This window comes from Macaca fascicularis, chromosome 8, assembly GCF_037993035.2.
Source record: "Macaca fascicularis isolate 582-1 chromosome 8, T2T-MFA8v1.1".
Lineage (NCBI taxonomy): Eukaryota > Metazoa > Chordata > Mammalia > Primates > Cercopithecidae > Macaca > Macaca fascicularis.
In genome coordinates, this window is record NC_088382.1 from 109,273,788 (window position 1) to 109,290,000 (window position 16,213).

The window sequence follows — 16,213 nt, forward strand, 5'->3', positions numbered from 1 at the left end:
ACACCAGACATATTTTGGAAATATTCATTCATTCACTGAATGTGAGCACCTGCTGCTTGTCAGATATGTGCAAGACTCTGAGAAACCAGTAATAAGACTCAGTTTCTACCTTCAGGCACCTAGCTTCATGTGATAACCATACTTACTATGATTAATTATGAAGGTTTAGCAGAATAAAGATCTTCATGCCATGGAGGGTTGTGAAACACTTAAATTAGTTAAATAAAGCCTATGACCTTTATTTAACTCTCAGAGAAGCCATTTAGAAAAGCTAGTAGCAGTTGTATGCGATGGTTTAAGAAAAACTGTTTGGATACATCTTTAAAGTTACTGATTTTTTTATTAGTTGTATATTCAGCTCTAGCTGCAATTCAGAATATTTTTAAATATTTTAATTTATTAATTTGCCTTTTGGCTATATTTCTTTGCAATATATTTTAGTCGTTGCTCTGGGGTTTCCAGTATGCATGTCTAATCATTCACACTCTATTTAGAGGTAATATTTGATCACTTAAAGGAAGATGGGAGAGCTTTACAACTACATAGGTTCCTTTACTGTCTTCCATTTATGTTATAATTGTCATAAGTATTACATCTATATATTCAAAACCCTACCAGATAAGATTTTGATCTTTGTTTCAATAATCTTACATATTTTAAAGAACTGAAGAGGGGGAAAGTGGTCTTTTATATTCCCAGCCATTTACCATGTTCATTGCTATTCCCTTATCCCCAGAGCTCAAAGTTTCCCTCTGGTACATTTTTCCTCAGCATTAGGAACCTCCTTTTGAATTTCTTTTAGAGCAGAGCTGCTAGCAATAAATACTGTTTTCCTTCATCTGCGAGTATCTTTTTTTTTTTTTTTCTCATTCCTAAAGGATATTTTTGCTGGATGTAAAATTCTGGGTTGACATTTCTTCTAGCACTTTAGAGATAGTATTTCATGTTCTTCTATCCCCTGTGGTTTCTGATGAGGAATCCGTGTTCATTCCAATTATTTTTTCCGTATTTGTAATGTGTTGTTTTTCTCTAGCTGTTTTCAAGACACCTGCTTATCTTTAGTTTTCTGTAGGTTGATTATTGTGTGTCTGGGCTTGGTTTCTTTGATTCTATCCTGTGTGGAATTCTCTGATCTTCTTGACTGTAAATTTATGGGTATATTGTTTTGGTTTTGTCTACCAAGTTTGAGAACTTTTGGCCCTTATTTCTTTAAATAGTCTTTCTGCACCAATCTCTTTCTCTTCTCCTTTTGGAATTCAAGTGTTAAGCTTTTTAATATTGTCCTACAAATCTCTAAGACTCTCATTTTTTTTCTTTTTTTTTCCCCACTCTTCAGATTGGATCACTTCTATTAAATTTTTCACTTCTAAAATTTCCATTTGGTTCTTTTTTGTAGTTTGTATTTCTCTGTTAAGAACTTATATTTCAATTCATTTCAGGTGTGTTTACCTTTACCTCATGAAATACAGTTGTAACAGCTGCTTAAAGTCTTAAATGCCTGTGTCACTGCCACCACTGTAACACTCCCCTCAACACACACACACACACACACACACACACATACACACACACACACACACATTGGATATTGGGTCCACCCTCAGTGCAAAGCCAGGAGAGAGAGAGAGAAAAAAAAAAAAGAAAAGAAAAAGCAACAAGATTTCCCCTACACTGTTGAAACCACAGGGGCCTTAATTTCCAGACAATGTTTCTGTTGGAGCTTTGGATGTGTCCTTACCTTCACTGTGCACCACAATATAGGGCTCACTCTCAAGTCAAACATAAAAGAAGACACACAACACCACGAACTGGGAAATTCATCACCACGTAAGTTATAGCCACAAGTTGGACTTTCCTCCCTAATCTGCATTGTTCCGATTTACTTTTCAGAATTCTCAAGTATTTATTTGCTTTTTGTGTCTTTTACAAGGTTTTTATTTGTAAGCAGCATGAGAGTTAGGCTGCAGTGAGGTTATTCCAGTCTAGGCTGGCACCAGAAATCCTGCCATTTAAAACTAATAATAATGTTTTCTAGTCCATTAGCCAGGACTTGGTTTTCTGGGAAACTTAATAGGGGATTTCCTCTAAAAGTGATACTTTTATATCTTTACATCTTAAGCACAGATCAACTACATATATCCTAATCAGTAATTACTGCTCCCAAGGAGTTGTCAGCATTAACTTGATTCTTCCCGTGCCACCAATAAGCACACACTCAGAGGGCAGCAATGGTGTTCTCTCTCTGCATTCCTTAGGGCTTTCCTTTCATGTACTATCAAATCAAGTTAGAAGGGGAAAATGCTGTGAGATTCATTGCCCTTCTTGTCAACCTGCCTTTCGCAGAACATGTGACTGATATATATAATTTTAAAATATATATGTATAAATATATGTGTATACTATGTAGTAATGTCCCTTATTCATAGGGAACATGTTCCAAGATCCCCAATGGGGCCTCAAATTGTGGATAGTACTGACCTTTATATATACTGTTTTTTCCTATAATTACATAACTATGATGAAGTTTAATTTATCCATTTGGCACTGTGAGAGATTGACAACAAAATAATACAATTACAACAATATACTGTAATAAAAGTTATGTGAATGTGGTCTCTCTTTCTCTCTCAAAATATATTTTCAGACCATATGTAATTGCAGGTAACTGAAACCACGGATAAGAGCAGGGGATTACTGTATAAAACTGGCCCTCAGTAGTCATGGGTTCCACAATCTGTGAATTCAGCCAACCATAGATCAAAAGTATTCCAAACAAAATTGCATATTTACGGGACATGTACAGCCTTTTTTTCTTACTATCCTCTAAACAATACAGCATAACAACTATTTACATAGCACTTATATTGTATTAGGTATTATAAGTATTCTAGAGATAATTTAAAGTGTATAGTAGGATATAAATAGGCTATAATGCAAATACCAGGTCATTTTATATCAGGGACTGGAGTATCTGCAGAGTATGGTATCCACAGGAGGTCTTGGAACCAGTCCTCTGTGAACAAGAGATGACTTTAAACATACATATTTAAAAAACTATTTGAGATACTTCCCAGGATAAATAAGTGGAATCTATACCTATATCTACATCTGTTTTACAAAGCTAAAGCAAAATTAAAATTATGACAATTACTTATAATTTTGAAAGCCCTATTAATAGGGTATAATTCACATTCTACGTAATTTACTGATCCTAAATTATGCTGACTAAATTTTTAAGCTATACATAGCAATATGCTTTTCATCCTTAATTTAAAAACATTATTTAAAGACTAAATTATCAACTTGAATTTTTATGAATATTAATATTAATAATCTACTTCAAATGATTTTCCAAGTAGATAATAAGTCTTTGAGTTAACTTCTTTTTAAAAATATTAGACTAATGTGGCAATGGGCTTTTCCATGCCCTTCCCACCTGGAGCAACCTCTAACAGAAATGAGATCTTCTGCCAGCACCTTTATACATAGCAGCTGTATCATTGGCAGTTCTCATTTAAATAAAGATGTATGTAGTTGTTTTTAACATAATCGTATTAGTTGTGTTTATAAATATTTAAAAATTGGTATTTGTTTTGTTTAAGATAATGGAGTCCAGATTTGAAATTGCCTCATATCTTGACTATGCAGCCCAAGGCAGCCTCAAAAAGTCATTTTTCTTCTTGTTTGTTTGGGGCTTTTTTGTTTGTTTTTGAAGAAATGACTATGCCATCTGGTCAATTGTGAAGGGGCTGAACAACTCTGAGGGAATTTAACTAACTCATTAGTGCAATATCTTGTTACCCATTAATGTGTGCTAGGACCTAACAAAGAAACCAACTAAAAACAGTTACTTCTGCCATCTTGCAACTTATTTACCTGATTGTAACTTTTCAAACAGCAACTAGACTAAAATACAGAAGTTAAAGTTTATTGGAATGTATCACACTGAAAAAGTAGGTCATAACACACTTCTATGTAGGATACTGTAATGCTTAAGATAGGTTATCTAATATGGAACAGTTTCTGCATTTCAAGTTTTATAAATGCCAAAGGTCCAATGAAGAGTCAAACTTGAAATATGGAGTCCTATGAGAGCTCAGGATTAGACCTCTCAGTACTAAGTTTTAATCCTGATTCTACTCCTTATAGCTGTGTGACCTTAGGCAAGTTATTTAGCCTCTTTATGCCTCAGTTTCCTTATCTATGATATGAGATTAATACTGGTAGCAGCCTCCTAGGGTTGCTATTGGGATTTAAAAATGTATGCGAAGTTCTTAGCTAAGTGTATGGCACAAGGCTCAATGATTATTAATAAATATTGTTGCTTTTGTCATCATTGTTAATATCTTTAAGTGTTTTTTTAAAGTAGTGGTTGTAAATGGCAAAAAAAAATGCACATCATTTCAATGTAATTCTAGCTATTGCGGTTTGAAAATTTTCAGTCAAGTAATTGAGGGTTTTTTTTTTTTTAATCCTTTCATGAATAGGACTGTAGAAATGTGCCAAAGACATTTGAGTAAACGAACAGTTGAAAAATCATAAAATGGCTTCTTACACCTCATAAATCATATCTTGATTTCATTTAGTTGTTGTGACTTTAAGAAAAAGATTGAATTATATGCCTCTTTAGAATTAAAGGTTTTGTTAATATGCCTGGAAAGGCTTAGAATTAACCTGTGACTTTACTGTCATAATGATCACACTCTGAACATTTATCTGGAAATTTAGCTGCTGGGAACATTGCTTGCTGGCTAATAATATGAAATAAAATTATTACTTTGACAGGAATTAGCAAGTTAGTAGACCTCTTAAATGAGAGGCATTCTAGTGTATCACTCAGAGAGAAAGGTGATGAGAAGGTTAAACAAGAAATGGCACAACCAGCTGAGGGAAATAATATTATATGAGGAAGGGTATTAGAACAGAAATCAGAAATCTTGACTTTTAGCCTTGGTTCTAATACCAGAGCTATTTGATGCAAATAGCTAAATTTCTTGGTGTTTTAGTTTTCTAATCTCTAAAATTGTTTAATAATATCTGCTCTTAGTCGATTATTGGTTAAATCTGAGTTTCAAGTGAGATGATATTTATGAAATTATATGGAAATATGAAACATTATTCAAACATAAGTTGGGACTTCAGTGATTATTAGTATTAAAAGGGAAACTTTCATTTTAGACATGAGGAAAAGATTAGTGCCCTGGCCTTTGTGACTCCCATTGTAATCATCAACATTTACTTAAAACAAGTGAAAATGGGGGGAATCATTTAAAGGCAGTGATTAGCTTTAATGTTACAAAACCCAACTTTGCTTAGAGCAGAAGAGAGGTTTACAATTGGGATTAAGTTGGATATGTGACTTGGACATGTGACTGCATTTTTTTTTTTTTTTCACTGAATAGCACCTTGTGCTTACTTGTGCTGAATTTTAATCAAATGTTGGCCAATAAAATACCTGAAACCCACATTAGAATTTAATATGAAACACCAAATTTTAATAAGAAAGAGATCAAGGACAACACAGAGCAGTACAGAATATGAATTAAAAGGAATTCATTGAATTGATATTTCACATATTATCTGCTGGTTAGCATCATTAAGTATAAAGAATACACTTCCTTCTAACAAGATATGAAAGACTTGGTTCTAAAAGTAAGAGCCAGTGGACATTGATGGTCAAATATTCCAGGAGCCAATTTAATCCCTTCCTTTTCCTGTTCCTATGGGCTGCAGACCTGGGGTTTCAAACCAGGAAATCTCTTGCCCTTCCCATCACATCTTATGAGGTGCAGTGTAGGTGCAGAATCGTAGAGCATGTGAAACAGTGCTTGTAGAATTAGCCAAATGCCTGGATATCCACAGGGAGATGGTGGCACTTACCTTGCATCCAGAGCAATTTGGAACTGGTTTCTTGGTTGATTTTTGCTGTCCTCACATTGAATTATTATGATGTTTAATGGATCTAGGTTCCTTCACAATTTAACTTGCAGGCTTTATAGGGGCTTCATGGACTAATTTTGCTTTTGTGGCTACATAAGGAAAAGAAAAAATTAGCCATTTAAACTATAGATGAAAAAGTAAATATAGAAAATATATTTTCTCAAAGTAAATATAGAAAAATGTATGAAACGCAATAAGCTTGTAGCTTGCCTTTTATATGTCCAGTGGTCAAGAGGTGAGTGTTCTAATAATGACCTCTTATTGCAGGGGATTACACTTGAAGCCATGAGCATAGCCAAAACCAATCACAACTTTGGCCTCTGACAGAGGCTGCTTGGCAGCTTTAATAACATCAGTTTCATAGATAGACACAAATAAATGTAGTATGATAGGACTTTCCAAAATGTTGTCCTTTAAATTCTCTGTAAGTTTTATTAAGAAACACCTTTATTTGTTCTTGGCTGGGGATAAAAGGATTAAGCCAGGAAAAAAAAAAAAAAAAAAACTCTCTAGAAACAACTTGTCTCAATAAATTGAGACACAGGAGGGGAGAGTAAGGAATCTCTAAGCACTCACCTGCAACCCTAACTCCTCTTTAGGTGTTTCCTCGTACCCTACTGGCTAGCTGCTTGATCCTCCTTAAAACAGAAAGCTCTTTGAAATAGAAGTTCTGTCTGTTTGTTTGTTTGTTTGTTTGTTTGTTTTGAGACAGAGTCTGGCTCTGTCACCCAGGCTGAGTGCAGTGGCACGATCTTGGCTCACTGCAACCTCCGCCTGCCGGGTTCACGCCATTCTCCTGACTCAGCCTGCCAAGTAGCTGGGACAACAGGCGCCGGCCTCCACGCGCGGCTAATTTTTTTTTATACTTTTAGTAGAGACGGGGTTTCACCGTGTTAGCCACGATGGTATCGACCTCCTGACCTCATGATCCGCCCGCCTAGGCCTCCAAAAGTGCTGGGATTACAGGCATGAGCCACTGCACCCGGCCTGAAATAGAAGTTCTGGTGTTTACTTGTAAACTATTTTAAAGTCTCGTTTCAGTCCCTTCTTTGTATAAAAGTTGATACACCCAGACACCTTTGGAAAAGGAATCAGCACTCTAACTTCTAGTTTAGAAAATGGAAAGCAGTCTGTTTTGGCTTGCAGATTATTTACTTCCTTGATACAACACTGAATACATAATGAAGTCCAATTACATTGGATACTTCTAAGTGTTATCCACCAGAGACAAAGAGTTTTGCTACTTTTTACAATATGAATAAAGAGCACTGAATCTTAAAAAGCGAAGTGTCATAAAAATCTGTTTATTTCAAAGTAAAATATCTATTATAATAGAGGAGTAGAGTGAGACTTTTAGATCAACATCATTTTCTTCTTTATTCTCCCTTGTCTTCTTCTTTGTGTCCATAAACTGCTGTTGTGTTAAGCGCTCTCTTGGCTGTGGCAGTTGCTGCTATTTTGCATTTCACTGGTGGGAAGGCATAGGGAGTCCTGAGGAGGTGGGTTGGAATTGTTGATGGAATCAGTGTGCCCGGTTAGTGATTTGAAGTGAAAGCCAGTCTTTGCCTGCTTCCTAGGCTTCCAAACCAAGGTGTCTCCATCCTTCCCATCCTCTGCCCCAGCTGGCCTTGTCAGATGCTTTTCCTCACTATACTGTCGCCTACCTGCTTTCAGGTACTGTTGGATTCCAAGCATAAAAGGTTAAAAAGAAGAAGAAGAAAAGAAGTGAGTTCAATTTCAGAGTTTCATTTTGATTTGGCTGCACTGAATCATGTTGTATTTTACACAATTCAAGTGGTAACCAAAGACATACATAACTCTGTGAATGTTTGCTAAGGGTTAAAAGAAATAGTGAGCAGCACTTCAAAAGACCACTTTTATCAGATTTACTGGAAGCCCTGACAAACAAGTGAAATGAAGGGTTTTTTCTGAAGAAGAGCAAATCTACAAACACAAAGAATATAGTCTTAATCAAGTCTTCATGAAAGTCTTGATTCATCTGGGAACTGAATTGGGGCTTTCTGAATCTTTAGGTATTCCTTATGACATAATATGATGAGATGTGGGGCAGGGGATTAGGATTTTTTGGGTTTTTTTTTCTTTAAGACCTGGTCAACCCAGAAGAAAAACAATTATTACAGCTTTGTCAATACAAATGCCTTATTAAAATGAGATCGAACTCACTCTGAACCAAATTTATGGCTGTGGGAACCAAATTTATAAACAGAATAAATTTATGTTTGTCATTTATTCTGACATATTTCCTACCTTCTGTTACTCCTCATAAGATAAGACTTTCTCCTGTTTCTTTGGCTTAGGGACAGCAGTGTAAATGTGCTCATCAACATCAGCAGGAGTTTATTATTTTTGAGAGATTCCTATGACTTGAATAAATCCAGAAGAGGTCTGAAAGAGCTTCCAATATGAAATAGTTATCTGTTTGTCACTTCATTTACATTATATTCTTAGGCTCCTTTAATCTTAGTTTATCTGGTATATTCCCCAGTGTGTTGACCCTGAAGAATGTGTAATATGAATCCTATATTCTAGACCTGATGATGGAATTAAGGAGAAGTTAAATTGAGGACAGGACAGGAAGACTAGGAGTCATGCCCCTCATCTTCTAGCCATTAGACCATAAGGGACTAAAGGGTGACTTTCAAACTTAAGCCATTTCTCTGGGATTCTGACACACCTTTCTGCTACTACAGCTGCTTTCAGAGTTTCATTTTGAGCTGGCTGCACTGAGTCATGTTTTGTATGATTCAAATGATAAACAAAGGCATACTTCCCTCTATCAATGTTACTGACTACGGGCATATCTGAAGTAGAGAGTTTAGCAAAAACCGGGAAAGGAGCCACCAGACCTGTCCTGAATTAAATTTTCATTAACCATGCAACCTGTATTTTTCTGGATGTTCCTAATTTCAGTTATTCTGTTTTATCAACCCTGTAAATTCAGGCATACTTTAAAAACCAGGTATACTAATATTTTGTTGGGAAATAGTCATTTGGGATTCCTTGGATGGATTTCCTAGACTTTTACAGTTGCTTTAATTTCTGATTTCTGTTGTGCTTTCTGCTATTACCAGTTGGTTTATTGTGTCTCCTATTAAGTCATCTCTCCTGTAATTGTCCAGGGTAGACTCCTGAGTTTGGTGCCAGATAGTCAGGTCCTCTAACTTGTGCCAAAAGAGAGGCAACTGCACAAAACCCACTTCACTTACTTGGAAAACTCTTACCTACATTATCAGACTTTGCTATTCCCCCAGTTTATACCTTGAGAGAAGGGCATCAAATACCTACTGAAGTGTTTTTTTCTTTTTCCCTTTAATTTTTATAAATGCTTGGTAAATAGTGCTATTTTGTCTTTAAGTCCTGAATAATTTATATGTCAGCATATGTTTAGGATCATCCTAGAGATGATCATTCAACAGTACTTTAAAAACGTGCATATGTGTGTGTATGTATGCAGATAGATTTTTTTACATTTGAATTTACTGAATCTGTGTCCTATTTCTTTATTCACCGATCAATACATTTTTAAGCTCTTCTCTTTCAGTGTATGAGACTCACACCAATCTCTTTATGAGCAGCATAGTATTCTATGCAGCATTTATGGTGCATTCATAATTTATTTTATATTTATCTATAGATAGATATTTAGTTTAACATTTCCCAAATTGTTAATATTTCACATGATGTTGCAGTCAACTTCTTTGGACACTTATATATTCTTAAGTGTTTCTTTAAGGTACAGTCCCACAGTTGGCCTTTCTGATTCCAAGGACATGTACATTTATAATTTTGATAAACATTCATTGTCAGGCTTCTCCTCTGCTCATGCAAAAATACTGCATGTATACCCTTATCAACCATCCATGGGAGAATTTGTTTCTTCTCCTTCTCCCCCAATATAAGATATTATCAATTTTTTAAATTTATGCTAATCTGATGGATGAAAAATTGTATTTCTTGTTTTAATTTGTATATCCCCGATTAAGAGCGAAGCTGAGCAGAGTTTTCCTATTTTTCATAAGGCAGTGCTCTCTAGGAGGATTCAACAGCTAAAGGTAAAAACAAAAGCTTAAAAATGCTTTAAGAAACTAGGAACATATATAATTACCTAGGAATAAATTCATAAAGTAAAAGTTAACAGATTTTTTTACCATATGTGTTTAAAAAGTATGCATGCAAAAAGCATCAGAATACAGTTAAATGGCTGCCTCTTTACATGAGGAAGGCTTTGCTAAATAAGGCAAACAAAACACTAATACTCAAAATATATAAGGAGCTCCTACAAATCAGTAAGAAAAAGAACTCAAGAGAAAAATGTGTAAATAAATTCTTTGTAGATGAGGAATCCTGAATGGCCAATGAATGAAAATGCTTAACCTGCTTGCTTTTTTCCCCCTATTAATAATATAAAATAACTGTCTTATGTCAACCATATAGATCTTCTTGATTCTCTTAAATAATTATACAGATTATTTATTTATTTATTTAAACATTAATCTGTTGCTGGATATGTAGGTTGTTCTCTATTTTTGCTATGGTAATTCTCCAGTATGTTTATTTACACACTTCTTATTTGGATTAAATTCCTACACATTAATTTCCTAGGTCAAGTGATATACACATTTAAAATCTGTTATGTATTATAAAATGGAATTAATGAGAGTGGACCTCTCATCACAAACTACCAATACAGGCATTATCGGGTGGTTTTTTTTTTTGTTCTTGTTGTTGTTGTTTCTGTTTTTGTTTTTATTTGAGACAGGATCACACTCTATCACTCAGGCTGGAGTGCAGTGGCACAGTCACAGCTCACTGCAGCCTCAACCTCCCAGGCTCTGGTGATCCTTCCACTTTATCCTCTCAAGTAGCTGCTACTACGGGGACTACAGGCATGGGCACGCGCCACCACGCCCAGCTAAATTTTTTTGTATTTTTTTTGTAGAGCTGGGGTTTCACCACATCACCCAGGCTGATCTCAAACTCCTGGGTTCAAGCAATCTGCTCACCTCGGCCTTCCAGAGTGCTAGGATTACAGACCTATTGTCAGTTTTTTTAGTCTTAGCCTGTCTGATAGGTGAAAATTTCTACCTTATTTGAAAATATTTGTTTCTTTAATTATTAAGATTTAGTATCTTTTAATGTTTGTATTTTTTAAATGTTTGTATGCCATTTGATTTTGTTTACTGTTTTGTTTAGTAATTTTCATTTATTGGTTTATTCTATCCACTGGTTTTTCTGTTGGTACCTACATTGAATATGTGAACTCTTTATATATAAATGGTATCCCTTTTCTTTTACTGTCACCTACGTTACAACTTCATCTTTTTGTTATTTAACTTTTTACTCTGTTCTTGGTGTTCTTTGACAAAAGTTTTGTGTGGTCATATATGTCAGCCTTATGTTTTTTAGTTTTGGTGTCTTATTGTTATTATTGTTGATATACAATAGGATAGTTAATGCACATTCCCTCAGTATGCATTATTTTGCTACTTGGAATCTTTATTTCTAGAAAAATGTAGAAAGTTGATTAAGTATGCCACAAGGATAACAATTCTCAGCGCCATGTAAGTTTGAATATGCAGTTACTGTAACTTGTTTTACTTATCCTAAGTCTTACTTGCCAGTTTTTATACATCATATTAATATTTCTACATCAATTTAATCATCTCTGTTCATTATTGTGTTATTTATATCTTTTAAGATCTGTGTTTTCTGTTAGATCATTGTTTTACCTGCACATTGTATTCTCTTCAAAATGATGAGTTGTGTCTCCTTGTTTAGCTCTATATGGTACTACTTACCTGATAATAACCACTTTTGATGATAGCTGCAGTGGTGGGACCCAAAATAGATGCATAGGTCCTAGCAGGTTACATAGCTCCTACAAACTGATTCTAGATTGTACCAGCAAAGACTTTTTAATCATCCTTTCACCAGACTTGACTATTATATTTAAAAGAGAGAATAGCACAGTGTTACTATGCAATGGATCTACTATGCATATTCTCACTGCTTTAAAAATCACTGATGATATAAAAAGAGAAGAGTGCACTAGCTTAGTGTTTGATCTTGACCACATAGATCTAACATCATGATCAAGTGCTTTCAGCATTTTCTTTGAAATCACATAAGGTTCATATGTGCCAGATTTCATAAGGATCACATGATAAGGTCAAGAAATACAAATTCCAAAGCAGAATTTATATGCCCACTTCACATATGACAGCAATACTAAATAACCATATGTTGAATATAATACACTGTATGTAAATGCTGTTCTTGAAAGCAATCCAATCAATAAAACCTAAAATAAATAATACTTTAATAACACATTTCAAATAGACTGAAAATGGAATAGATGGACTCTATGGCAAGAACATCCCTATAAAACTGACATTCAGAGACCATTAAAACACAGAGAGTAAAACAATCATGAAACTAAAGAAAAACTGTGAATATTTAGAACTTTTTTAAAAGCGTACTACACTGTACGCCAAGATACAGCAGTCGTTTTTATTTAAAGAGCTATTTCAATAAAAGCTGTGGATTCCTAAGTATTAAAAAGCAAATTCAGTTTGCCACAACCAATAATCAAAAATACTTTTAAAAAAATATACAATATTACCCAGATTTTTAAAATACATAGTATTAAACAGAAAAAAAGTCAAAACAGAAAAAGCTCATTTTCATTATAATTAGGATTATTAAGAGACTGACCAATTTTATCATTAAAGAAGGTTATAGGAAAGCTACTGAGGTTAACTTCAAAGGCCTAGCAGTAAAAAGTGATTGTAATGTCAATAAAACTCTGAAACAGATCAAATAGCCCCTAAGTAGTACTAATCTACTGTATCTTTGAAAATGTATATGCTTTTTTTTAAGCTGACAAAATTACCCTTTTTTCATTTAATTTGTTTTTAATATCACATTTTTAAAAATATCCAACTATTAAACTGTTAACAGCAGCTCAGAATACAGAAACTTTACCTTCCCTCATTCATAATATGAATTCAGATTTGAACATTTTTTTTTCCTCTTTGTCCTAGTTCTAGAAAACATGGTTTTGTCATCCCACATTGTACAGTGATAGTTTATATTTTTCAACACGAGTGCTTGTTTATGTGTACAAACAAATGAAACAATGAAGCGTGCGTACAATTATTTAACCAGTTTTTCTCTCATTTATTAACTCAAACTCATACATGAAAATGAGATGTTTGTGATGTGATTGATGTTTTTCATTTCAATTTTGTCACTTTAGATCCTGGGAAGACTCTGCCTGAAGCCCTTGATTATTGCACTGTTTGGCTACAAACAGTGCCTGGAGAAATAGACAGCAAAAGTGGTATTCCACCTTCCTTTATAACACTACAGATTAAAGACTTTCTGAATGGACCAGGTAAGAAAGTCATAAAATTTACATGTGTGTACATTTTTTATGTGAATATATTAACATGTATATAGGATCTGTTAGTACTCTTGACATTCCATGCAAAAAATGAATACTTCACTTTTTCCCAGAGGTGTATGCTTTTCAGGCTGCCGATTTTAGAGATCAACAGGCAAATATAAGTATGCATTAAGAATTACCTTCAGTCTGACAAGAAGGTAGTTATTAACTAAAGAGCAGTTGACTGGAAGCCAAAGCCCCAATATTTTATTTCTACCTTTTCTATTAATTAACTGTATGATCTTAAGTGATTGATCTAATCTTCTATACTTCAGTTTTCTTACCTGTATATGAAGAGGATAGACTGGATGGATGAATGGAAGGAAACATGATATATATACATAAGACAGTATACATAGTTTAGATTTGATAGTTAAATGTACCTGTTTCACATGCTTAGCAAAGTGCTTGAGACATAGTAACTACTCAGTTTTAGATACAGATATCAAAATTTTTTGAGAGCTAATTATGTCCCAGGCACTATGCATTTTAGGAGTATGCACTATAGTTATTCCTATTTTATGAATAAGGAAGCTAAGACTTAGAAAAGTGAAGTAAATTGCCTAAGGTCATAGTGACAGAGGAGCCATTCAAACCTAAGTTTTTATGACTCCAAAGACTAGAACTTAACTTCTGTACTACACTAATTTGGGCATAACTAAAGATTTTTTCTTTATTCCTTGATCTTCCTCCTCTGTCTTTTCTTCCTTCATCTCATGTTCTTCCCCCTCTTCTGTTATTTCTCCCTCACTCCATATAGTCTTAGCTATTTATTTAACAAAAATTATTGCATTTCACTTTTTGTTTTGTTATTTTATACTTACAGTGCTTCAGAGTGTTACCCACGAAATGAGTATTAGTTTCTTCATTAAGAATTTTATTTCATTTTATTTTTTATTTATTTATTTTTTTGAGATCATCTTGCTCTGTCACCCAGGCCAAAGTACAGTGGTGCAATCATAGCTCACTGTAGCCTCAATCTCTTGGGCTCCAGCAGAAGTATAGTGGTGCAATCATATCTCACTGTAGCCTCAATCTCCTGGGCTCCAGCAGAAGTATAGTGGTACAATCATATCTCACTATAGCCTCAATCTCTGGGCTCCAGCAATTCTCCTGCTTCAGCCTCCCAAGTAGCTGGGACTACAGGTGTGTTCCACTACGCCCAACTAGTTTTTTTTTTGTTGTTGTTTTGTTTTTTTTTTTTTAGTAGAGATGAGGTCTCACTATGTTGCCCAGGCTGGTCCTGAACTCCTGGACTCAAGCAATCCTCCTTCTCAGCTTCCTAATGTGCTGGGATTACAGGTGTGAACCACTGCTCCTGGCCATTAAGAATTTAAAATAGGCTGGGCACAGTGGCTTACACCTGTAATCCCAGCATTTTGGGAGGCTGAGACGGACAGATCACTTGAGGCCAAGAATTCCACATCAGCCAAGCCAACATGGTGAAACCCTGTCTCTACTAAAAATAAAAATAAACATAAAAAATTAACTGGCCATGGTGGCACGTACCTGCAGTTCCAGCTACTCCGGAGGCTGAGGCACAAGAATTGCTTGAACTGGGAGGCAAAGGTTGCAGTGAGATGAGATCACACCACTGCGCTCCAGCTTGGGCAACAGAGCAAGACTGTATCTCAAAAAAAAGAAAAGAATTTAAAACGATGATTTTACAGCTGTCTTAAGATCTCTAGCAATACTCCGCAAGGCATGAATTTTAAGGAAGGAAAAATATTTATATATAGACTTTGTTGAGTATATGTGTTGTGGCATGCTAGTGTACTTATGATCCATACTACAGATGGAGAAAGCCAGTCATGGATTAAACAGAGACTGAAACCATCTCCACTGACCTTGTCACTGGGGCCCAATTCTTCTTCAGCGTATTTTTCTAGTGCTGGGATTGTAAAGGTGTAGAAGTATGAAGAACTATTTCTAATCTTGATAAACTCTAGATATGGTTTTAAATACATGAAAGAACGCAAGAAACTGAAGGATAAGCAAGTCGTTAAAGTGTAGGAAGAACCCTTTGGAGTGAGGTAATAGACTGGAGAAGTGTGAGTCCTAGTATTTGGTTAGTGAGCATGAAGTACCATATTTCATTCCATCTAAGCCACTATCAATTGTAGAAAAACATTCTATGTACCACTAAAAATGAAAAAAAAACATATGCTATTTACACTGTGATACAGTGCCTTTTTATTACATCAGTGTGAAGACAATTTCTGATTTCAGAGTTGTTCACACATGAAAGACCGAACACAATAAAATAGATGCAATAGGGTAAAAACATGTTAGTTCATGGAAAAGTGACAGGGGAAACTTGGATTTACTTATTTCTCAGTTTTAGTTTCACATTCGTTTTATTTTTAGGCACAGTCACGTTGCTCATTTTGGCTAGAAAATTATCTTGTAGTTTACATTTGATTGATTTGTTTGTTAAAAAAATGGAATTTGAAAGTTGATGGTAAATTAGATACAATATTTTCAAGGCAACCAAATAAATTGAATTTTAAGACAAATGCCAATGAATAAATGAAAAATTATGTATTTACAATTCTGGCATTTAACGTGACTCAGTAGTAGAAATGTGATTTTTTTTTTTTTTTTTTTTTTTTTTGAGTCACAGTCTCTGTTGCCCGGCTGGAGTGCAGTGGTGTGATCTCGGCTCACCGCAACCTCTACCTCCCAGGTTCAAGCGATTCTTCTGCCTCAGCTTCCCTAGTAGCTGGGACTGCAGGCACACACCATCACACCTGGCTAATTTTTGTATTTTTAGTAGAGGTTGGGTTTCACCATATTGGCCAGGCT

General features: G+C 34.9%; 1 protein-coding gene across 37 annotated transcripts in view; it reads left to right on the forward strand.

Annotated features, from left to right (window-relative positions):
* VPS13B (vacuolar protein sorting 13 homolog B) overlaps positions 1-16,213 on the forward strand; it is an 857,597-nt gene that overhangs the window by 631,460 nt on the left and 209,924 nt on the right. For all 37 annotated transcript variants that reach the window (XR_012416558.1, XR_012416559.1, XM_073999176.1 and 34 more), the window contains one exon: positions 13,220-13,357. Coding sequence is in view for 35 of the 37 variants with exons in the window: in XM_073999176.1 (XP_073855277.1) it covers positions 13,220-13,357 (138 nt within the window). In the remaining 2 variants the exon portion in view is untranslated. The remainder of the gene's footprint in view (positions 1-13,219; positions 13,358-16,213) is intronic.